General features: G+C 51.4%; 1 protein-coding gene across 1 annotated transcript in view; it reads right to left on the bottom strand.

The window, feature by feature from the left end:
* Window positions 1–147: 147 nt before the first annotated feature.
* PPP1R12C (protein phosphatase 1 regulatory subunit 12C) overlaps window positions 148–9,222 on the bottom strand; it is a gene marked incomplete at its 3' end in the record, with an annotated part of 23,461 nt that continues 14,386 nt past the window's right edge. Inside the window, 10 exon segments of the mRNA XM_074531655.1 lie at window positions 148–198; window positions 1,232–1,282; window positions 2,147–2,251; window positions 4,428–4,510; window positions 4,513–4,534; window positions 6,790–6,879; window positions 8,233–8,291; window positions 8,618–8,664; window positions 8,746–8,880; window positions 8,961–9,007. Coding sequence (XP_074387756.1) covers window positions 148–198; window positions 1,232–1,282; window positions 2,147–2,251; window positions 4,428–4,510; window positions 4,513–4,534; window positions 6,790–6,879; window positions 8,233–8,291; window positions 8,618–8,664; window positions 8,746–8,880; window positions 8,961–9,007 — 690 coding nt within the window.

Here is a 9,222-nt window from a genome sequence, read left to right as displayed (position 1 = left end):
CCCCAAACCACCCTGAAATCACCCCAAAATCCACCCTGAAACCACCCCAAAATCCATCCCCAAACCACCCTGAAATCACCCCAAAATCCACCCTGAAATCACCCCAAAATCCACCCCCAAACCACCCTGAAATCACCCCAAAATCACCTTCAGCTCCTCCTCCAGCTCAGCCGCCTTCAGCTCCAGCGCCCGGCGCTCCTGGGGCACACGGGGGAAGATTTAAAGGGAAATGTGAGGGGAAAAGGGAGAGAAAGGTGAGGAGAAATTTGGAATTGTGAGAGGAAAATGGGAGAGAAACAGCAAGGGGAAAAAAGAGGGAAATGTGAGGAGAGAAAAGGGGGAAAATGTGAGGGGAAAATGGAGGGAAACGTGAGGGGAAAAAAGGGCGGGAAAACATGAGGGGAACAAAATGGCAGCAATGTGAGGGTAAAATGGAGGGAAAGGTGAGGGGAAAAATGGCAAAAATGTGAGGGGAAAATTGAGAGAATTGTGAGGGGGAAAAAAGCAAGAAATATGAGGGAGAAAATGGAGGGAAATGTGAGGGGAGAAACTGGGGGAAAACATGAGGGGGAAAAGTGGGTGAGAAATCTGAGGGGAAAAATGGCAAAAATGTGAGGGAAAAGGTTGAGAATTGTGAGGGGGAAAATGGGGGGAAATGGGGGGAAAAACGTGAGGGGAAAAAAGAAGGAAATGTGAAGGAGAAAAAGGGGGAATTGTGAGGGGGAAATGTGAGGGGGAGAAAAGGGCGGGAAACCTGAGGGCAGCAAAATGGCGACAGCCGTGAGGGGGAAGAAGAAAAGCAGAAAACGTGAGGAGAAATCTGGGAAATGTGAGGGGAAAAATGATTGAAAAACATGAGGGAAGAAAAAAGAAGAAATGTGAGGGCAAAAAATGGGGGAACGTGTGAGGGGAAATGAAAGAAGTGCAGAAATGTGAGGGGAAAATGGAGGGGAAACGTGAGGGGAGAAAAAGGCGGGGAAAACGTGAGGGGAGAAAAGGCGGGAAAACGTGAGGGGAACAAAATGGCGGCGGCCGTGAGGGGAACAAAATGGCGGCGCCCGTGAGGGGGAAAAGCAGAAAACGTGAGGAGGAAAGAGCAGGAAAATCGAGGTAAGAGCAGGGGAATGAGAAAGGTTCGTAGTGGGGGTGGTTTTTGGGGTGGTTTTTGGTGGTTTTGGGTGTTTTTTGGGGGGTGGGTTTGGGTTTATTTTGGCGGTTTTGGGACACTCACAAATCTCTCGAGCTCGAGCCGTGCCGGCCGCTCCGCGCTGCGCTCCTGGCGCTGGGGGAGAGGGAACGGGGTCACACTGAGTGACTGCTGAGTGACCGCTGAGTGACCACTGAGTGACCGCTGAGTGACCTGAGTGACTGAGTGACCGCTGAGTGACCAATGAGTGACCGATGAGTGACCACTGAGTGACTCTGAGTGACCACTGCCCTGAGTGACCACTGAGTGACCACTGAGTGACCGATGAGTGACCACTGAGTGACCGCTGAGTGACCTGAGTGACTCTGAGTGACTGCTGAGTGACTCTGAGTGGCCAATGAGTGACCACTGAGTGACCACTGAGTGACCAATGAATGACCAATGAGTGATCACTGAGTGACTGAGAGACCACTGAGTGACCACTGACCTGACTGACCACTGAGTGACCTGAGTGACTCTGAGTGACCAATGAGTGACCACTGAGTGACCAATGAGTGACCACTGACCTGAGTGACCACTGAGTGACCAATGAGTAACCCTGACAGGTGGCTGACCGGAATGACCACTGAGTGACCGAATGAACACTGAGTGACCACTGAGTGACCGAGTGACCACTGAGTGATCGCTGAATGACCGCTGAGTGACCCAAGTGATGCTGAGTGACCGCTGAGTGATCCTGAGTGAGCGAATGAACACTGAGTGACCGCTGAGTGCCTACAGACCCAACTGACCATAAGTGACCAATGAATGACCCCTGACCTGAGTGACCCCTGCGTGACCCCTGACCCGCGTGACCCCTGCGTGACCCCTGCCCCGCGTGACCCCTGCGTGACCCCTGACCTGCGTGACCCCTGCGTGACCCCTGACCCCTGACCTGCGTGACCCCTGCGTGACCCCTGACCCGCGTGACCCCTGCGTGACCCCCGCGTGACCCCTGACCTGCGTGACCCTCTCGAGCTCCAGCCGGCTCTGGGTCAGCGCCAGCTCCGCCTCCTGCAGCTGCTCCCGAATCCGCTCGTTTTCAACCCAAAGCTCCTGGAACAGCTGGGGGGGGGAGGGGCAAAAAGGGGGCAGCTCCCGCCCGAGCCCCCAAACTCGGGGAGCCCCAAAACCCCCGAAATTACCCCAAAATCCCCCCCAAAATCCCCCCAAAATTACCCCAAAATCCCCCAAAATTCTCAAAAATACCCCCAAAATCCCCAAAAATACCCCCAAAATACCCCAAAAATTACCCCCAAAATCCCCCAAAATTCCTTCAAAATTACCCCCAAAATCCCCGAAATTACCCCCAAAATCCCCAAAATTATCCCCAAAATCCCCCAAAATTACCCCCAAAATCCCCGAAATTATCCCCAAAATCCCCCCCAAAATCCCCCCAAAATCCCCCCAAAATCCCCGAAATTATCCCCAAAATCCCCCAAAATTACCCCCCAAAATTACCCCCAAAATCCCCAAAATTACCCCACAAATCCCCCCAAAATTACCCCCAAAATCACCCCCAAAATCACCCCCAAAATCCCCCCAAAATTACCCCCAAAATCCCCAAAATCCCAAAAATTACCCCCAAATCCCCTCAAAATTACCCCCAAAATCCCCAAAATTCCCCCCAAAATTCCCCCAAAATCCTCAAAAATACCCCCAAAATCCCCCCCAAATTACTCCCAAAATCCAAAAATTCCCCCCAAAATCCCCAACTTTTCCACAAATTCCCCCAAATTGTCAAAACTCCGCCCTAATTGCCCAAAATACCCCAAAATTTCCCCCAAAACCCCCAAATTTCTGGAGCCTCTCAAGCCCATCCCCCCTCGCAAGCCCCGCCCCCTCCCAGGCCCCTCCCCTGTCCCCAAGCCCCTCCCCCCTCCCAGGCCCCTCCCCTGTCCCCAAGCCCCTCCCCCCTCCCAGGCCCCGCCCCCTTTACCTGTTGGTAATCGAAGGGTGGGGCCGGCGGGGGGCGGAGCCCGTTGGGGGCGGGGCGGGGGCGTGGCTGTGGGGGAGGGGAGGGGTCAAGGGGGGCTTGGGAATCATCCAGGACCCCCCAAAATTCCCCAAAATCCCCAAAATCCCCCCAAAATCCCCCCGTACCTGGGAGGGGGCGGGGCCTCCGCGGCCCGTTGCTGTCCGTCACCGGGGTGGGGGCGGAGCCACCGGGGGGCACCTGGGCGGGGGGGCGGGGAGCCGGGGGGGTCCTGGGGGGGGAGGGGGTGAGAGAAGGGGGAGACCCCAAAAACCCCCCAAAATCATCAAAAAACCCCAAAATCCTCAAAAATCCCCCCCAAAATCCTCAAAACCCCCCAAAATCCTCAATAACCCCCCCAAAATCATAAAAAATCCCCCCAAAATCCTCAAAAATCCCCCCAAATCCTCAAAAATCCCCCAAAATCCTCAAAAATCCCCCCAAAATCATCAAAAACCCCCCAAAATCCTCAAAAATTCCCCAAAATCCTCAAAAACCTCCCCAAAATCCTCAAAAACCCCCCCAAAATCCTCAAAAACCCCCCCAAAATCCTCAAAACCCCCCCAAAATAATAAAAAATCCCCCCAAAATCATCAAAAATCCCCCCAAAATCATCAAAAATTCCCCAAAATCCTCAAACCCCCCCCAAAATCCTCAAAAATACCCCAAAAATCATAAAAATCCCCCAAAATCATCAAAAATCCCCCCAAAATCATAAAAAATCCCCCCAAAATCCCCTTGGAGATCCCCAAAAAAACCCCAAAATTAAAGCCCCTACTCAGGACCCCCCCAAAATCCCCAAATTCTCCCAAAATCCCACGTGAACCCCTGAGACCCCAAAACCACCAAAATTTCCTCAAATTGCCCCCAATACCCCACCAAAGACCCCCCAAATGCCCCAGGGACCCCAAAATGCCCCCAAATTTCCCCAAATTCCGCCCAAATCTTCTAAATCCTGCCCAAATCACCTCAAATTCCTCCAAAATCCCTGAAATTTCCATAAAATCTCCCCAAATCCCTCCAGGACCCCTGAGAACCCAAATTCCCCCTGGATTTCCCCAAATTCCCCAAAATCCCTGAAATTCACCAAAATTTTCACCAAATTCCTTCAAGTTTTCCCCAAATTCCCCCAAAATCCCTGAAATTCACCCAAAATTTTCCCCAAATTCCTTCAAGTTTCTCCCAAATCCCTCCAATTTTCCCCTAAATTCCCCAAATTCCCCCCAGTTTTTCCCAAAATCCCCCGAATTCCCCCCAAACACTCACGGCCTGCTCCCGCCCGCCCTCGTCCCTGATTGGCTGCTCCTGGCCACGCCCCTCGGCGGCTCGGCCAATCCCCTGCTCCGCGCCCTCAGCTCCGTCAGGGTCACGCCCTGGGGTCAGTCAGGGGTCACAGGGGTCAGCCAGGGTCACGGGGGATTTGGGGTGAATCGGGGCCAGTTTGGGGGATTTTGGGGGGGATTTTGTGACAATTTTTGGGGTGATTTTGTGGGATTTTGGGGTGTTTCCAGAGTGGATTTTGGGGCAGTTTTTGGCATTTTTGGGTCCGTTTTGGGGCAGTTTTGAGGTGATTTTGGGGCAGATTTTGGGATATTTTTGAGGCGGTTTTGGGGCAGTTTTTGGGATATTTTGAGGTGGTTTTCGGATGGTTTTGGGATATTTTTGAGGCAGTTTGGGGCAGTTTTGGGATATTTTGAGGTGATTTTGGGGTATTTTTGAGGCGGTTTTGGGCAGTTTTTGGGATATTTTGAGGTGGTTTTGGGCAGTTTTTGGGATATTTTTGAGGCGCTTTTGGGCAGTTTTTGGATATTTTTGAGGTGATTTTGGGGCAGTTTTGGGGATATTTTTGAGGTGATTTTGGGCAGTTTTTGGGATATTTTTGAGGCGGTTTTGCGGCTGATTTTGGGATATTTTTGAGGTGATTTTGGAGCTGTTTTTTGGGGCAATTTTGAGGTGGTTTTGGGATATTTTTGAGGTGATTTAGGGGCAGTTTTTGGGATATTTTTGAGGTGATTTTGAGGTGGTTTTTGGGGCAGTTTTTGGGATATTTTTGAGGTGATTTTGGGGCAGTTTTTGGGATATTTTTGAGGTGATTTTGGGGCAGTTTTTGGGATATTTTTGAAGTGATTTTGGGGCCGTTTTGGGGATATTTTTGAGGTGATTTTGGGGCTGTTTTTGGGATATTTTTGAGGCGGTTTTTGGGGCAGTTTTTGGGTATTTTTGTGGCGGTTTTGGGGCAGTTTTTGGGTATTTTTGAGGTGATTTTGGGGCAGTTTTTGGGGTATTTTTGTGGCGGTTTTGGGGCAGTTTTTGGGATATTTTTGAGGCGATTTTGGGGCAGATTTTGGGATATTTTTGAGGTGGTTTTGGGCAGTTTTTGGGTATTTTTGAGGCGGTTTTGGGGCAGTTTTTGGGATATTTTTGAGGCGGTTTTGGGGCAGTTTTTGGGGTATTTTTGAGGCGGTTTTGGGGCAGATTTCGGGATATATTTGAGGTGGTTTTGGGCAGTTTTTAGATATTTTTGAGGCGGTTTTGGGGCTGTTTTTGGGATATTTTTGAGGTGGTTTTGGGCAGTTTTTGGGATATTTTTGAGGCGGTTTTGGGGCAGATTTTGGGATATTTTTGATGCGGTTTTGGGGCAGTTTTTGGGATATTTTTGAGGTGATTTTGGGGCTGTTTTTGGGATATTTTTGAGGTGGTTTTTGGGGCAGTTTTTGGAATATTTTTGAGGTGGTTTTGGGCAGATTTTGGGATATTTTTGAGGTGATTTTGGGGCAGTTTTTGGGATATTTTGGAGGTGATTTTGGGGCTGATTTTGGATATTTTTGAGGTGATTTTGAGGCGGTTTTGGGGCAGTTTTTGGGATATTTTTGAGGCGGTTTTAAGGCAGTTTTTGGGGTATTTTTGAGGTGATTTTGGGGCAGTTTTTGGGATATTTTTGAGGTGGTTTTGGGGCAGTTTTTGGATATTTTTGAGGCGGTTTTAAGGCAGTTTTTGGAATATTTTGAGGTGGTTTTGGGGCAGTTTTTGGGGTATTTTTGAGGTGATTTTGGGGCAGTTTTTGGGATATTTTTGAGACGGTTTTGGGGCAGATTTTGGGATATTTTTGAGGTGATTTTGGGGCCAGTTTTTGGATATTTTGAGGCGGTTTTGGGGCAGATTTTGGGATATTTTTGAGGTGGTTTTGGGGCAGTTTTTGGGGTATTTTTGAGGCGATTTTGGGGCTGATTTTGGGATATTTTTGAGGCAGTTTTGGGCAGTTTTTGGGATATTTTGAGGCGGTTTTAAGGCAGTTTTTGGGATATTTTTGAGGCGGTTTTGGGGCAGTTTTTGGGATATTTTGGAGGCGGTTTTGGGGCAGTTTTTGGGATATTTTTGAGGTGGTTTTGGGATGGTTTTGGGATATTTTTGAGGCGGTTTTGGGGCTGATTTTGGGTGATTTTGAGGTGGTTTTGGGGCAGTTTTGGGATATATTTGAGGCAGTTTTAAGGCAGTTTTTGGGATATTTTTGAGGCGGTTTTGGGGCAGTTTTTGGGATATTTTGGAGGCGGTTTAGGGGCTGATTTTAAGATATTTTTGAGGCAGTTTTAGGCAGTTTTTGGGGTGAATTCCGGGGATTTTGGCCCACCTGGGTCGCTCTCCGTGCCTGCCTCATCAGGCGGCTCCGGGCCTTGCGCTGCGACTCCGACTCCTCGTCCCGGGCGGGCGGCTGAACGGCCTGGGGGATTTTGGGGGCAAAAATGGGGATTTTGGGAAAAAATGGGGATTTGGGGGGGAGAAATGGGGATTTTGGGGCGAAAAAATTGAGATTTTTGGGAGGAAAATGCAGATTTTGGGGGGAAAAATGGGGACTTTGGGCAGAAAAATGGGGATTTGGGGGGAAAATGGGGATTTTGTGTGGGGAAAATGGGGATTTTGGGGGAAAAATGGGGATTTGGGCAGAAAAATGGGGATTTTGTGGGGACAAATGGGGATTTTAGGGGGAAAATAGGGATTTTGGGGGGAAAATGGGGATTTTGGGCAGAAAAATGGGGATTTGGGGGGAGAAATGGGGATTTTGGGGGGACAAATGGGGATTTTTGGGGGAAAACAGGGATTTTGAGGAGGGGAATGGGGATTTTGGGTGAAAAATGGGGATTTTGGGGAGAAAAACAGGGGGTTTAGGGGGAAAAAATGGGGATTTTGGGGGAAAAATTGGGGATTTTGGGGGAAAATGGGGATTTTGGGGGGAAAATGGAGATTTTGGGGGTGAATGGGATTTTGGGGGGAAAAATGGGGATTTTGGAAAAAATGGGGATTTTGTGTGTGGAAAAATGGGGATTTCTGGAAAAAATGGGGATTTGGGGGGAGAAATGGGATTTTGGCAGAAAAATGGGGATTTTGGGAGGAAAATTGGGATTTTGGGCAGAAAAAATGGGGATTTTGGGGGAAAATAGGGATTTTGGGGGAAAAATGGGGGTTTTGTGGGGGAAAATGGGGACTTTGGCAGAAAAATGGGGATTTTGGGGGGAAAATGGGGATTTGGGGGGGAAAATGGGGATTTTGGGCAGAAAATGGGGATTTTGGGGGAAAAATGAGGGGTTTGGGGGAAGGAATGGGGATTTTGGGGGAAAATGGGGATTTTGGGGGGACAAATGGGGATTTTGGGGGGAAAATTGGGGTTTGGGGGGAAAAATGGGGATTTTGGGGGAAAATGGGGGTTTTGTGTCGGGAAAAATGTGGATTTTGGGGGGAAAGTGGGAATTTTGAGGAAAAATGGGATTTTGGGCAGAAAAATAGGGATTTTTTTTGGGGAAAATGGGGATTTTGGGATTCTGGGGGGGTTTTTGAGTGCCCAGGGGGATTCTGAGGGGGTTTTTGGGGTCCCAGAAGGATTTTTGGGGTATTTTGGGGGTCCCAGGTGGGGGTTTTGTGGGGTTTTTGGGGGTCCCATTGGTTTTTGGGGGTCCCAGGGTTGATTTGGGGGATTTGGGGGTCCCGGGTGGGTTTTGGGGGGTTTTGGGGTCCCAGAAGGATTTTTGGGGGATTTTGGGGGTCCCGGGTGGGTTTTGGGGCGGGGGCGGGGCCTCACCTGCGCACCCTCGGCTCGGGGGGGGTCCCGGGGGGCTCCGGGCGGGGGCGGGGGAGGGGCTGTGGGGGAGGGGCACAAGCGTCGGCCACTCCCATTTGAAACCCCGCCCCTTTTTAGGCCCTTCCCATTTTAAACCCCACCCATTTAAAGCCCTCCATTTAAAGCCCTCCCTTTTAAGCCTTCCTGATTTAAGCCCCTCCCCTTTAAGCTCCACCCATTTAAGCTCCACCCCTTTTAAGCCCTGCCTTGTTTTAGGCCCCTCCCCCATTCAAACTCCTCCCCTTTTAAAGCCCCTCCCCTCTAAGCCCCACCCTTTAAAAGCCCCTCCCACTCCCTCTTCTCAATTTAAGCCCCTCCCCCTTTAAGCCCCGCCCCCTTTGCTCACCTGGGGGGTCTCTGGGTGGGGGAGGGGCGGCCGGGGGGCTCCGGACCCTGCGGGGGGAGGGGCAGTGAGGGGGCGTGTCCCAGCACAGAACGGGGCGTGGCTGGGACCAAAGGGGGGCGTGGCCTCACCGTGGGCGGGGCCTGCAGGCGCGGGGAGGAGGCGGAGCGGCGCACGGGGGGCGGGGCCTGGGCGGGGGGCGTGTCCCGGGCGGGGCCTGGCCACGCCCCCAGGGAGCCGGACCTGCAGAGAGCCCCGGGGGGGGGCTGGGGGGGCGGTGGGGGCGGGGCCTCGCCCGGGCCCCGCCCCTTTGCCCATTGATGGGGGGAGGGGGGAGGGGCCTTACCGGCAGTGGGGGGGCGGGGCCGTTGGGGGGCGGAGCCTCGGGGGGGTCTGAAAAGGGAGGGGGGAGGGGCAGTGAGAGACCCCGCCCCCTCCTGAGAGCCCCAAAAAATCCCCAAAAATCCCCAAAAATTCCCAAAACCCACAAAAATCCTCAAAAAATTCCCTTTTCCCTCCCAACATTCCCAAAAATCCCCCAAAATTCCCTTTTCTGCCCCAAATTCCCCTTTTCCCACCCAAAATTCACTTTTTTCCACCCAAATCCG

Source organism: Zonotrichia albicollis, chromosome 38 (assembly GCF_047830755.1).
Source record: "Zonotrichia albicollis isolate bZonAlb1 chromosome 38, bZonAlb1.hap1, whole genome shotgun sequence".
Lineage (NCBI taxonomy): Eukaryota > Metazoa > Chordata > Aves > Passeriformes > Passerellidae > Zonotrichia > Zonotrichia albicollis.
Note: the sequence above shows the minus strand (reverse complement) of the source record. Positions and strands in the feature narration are given on the sequence as shown.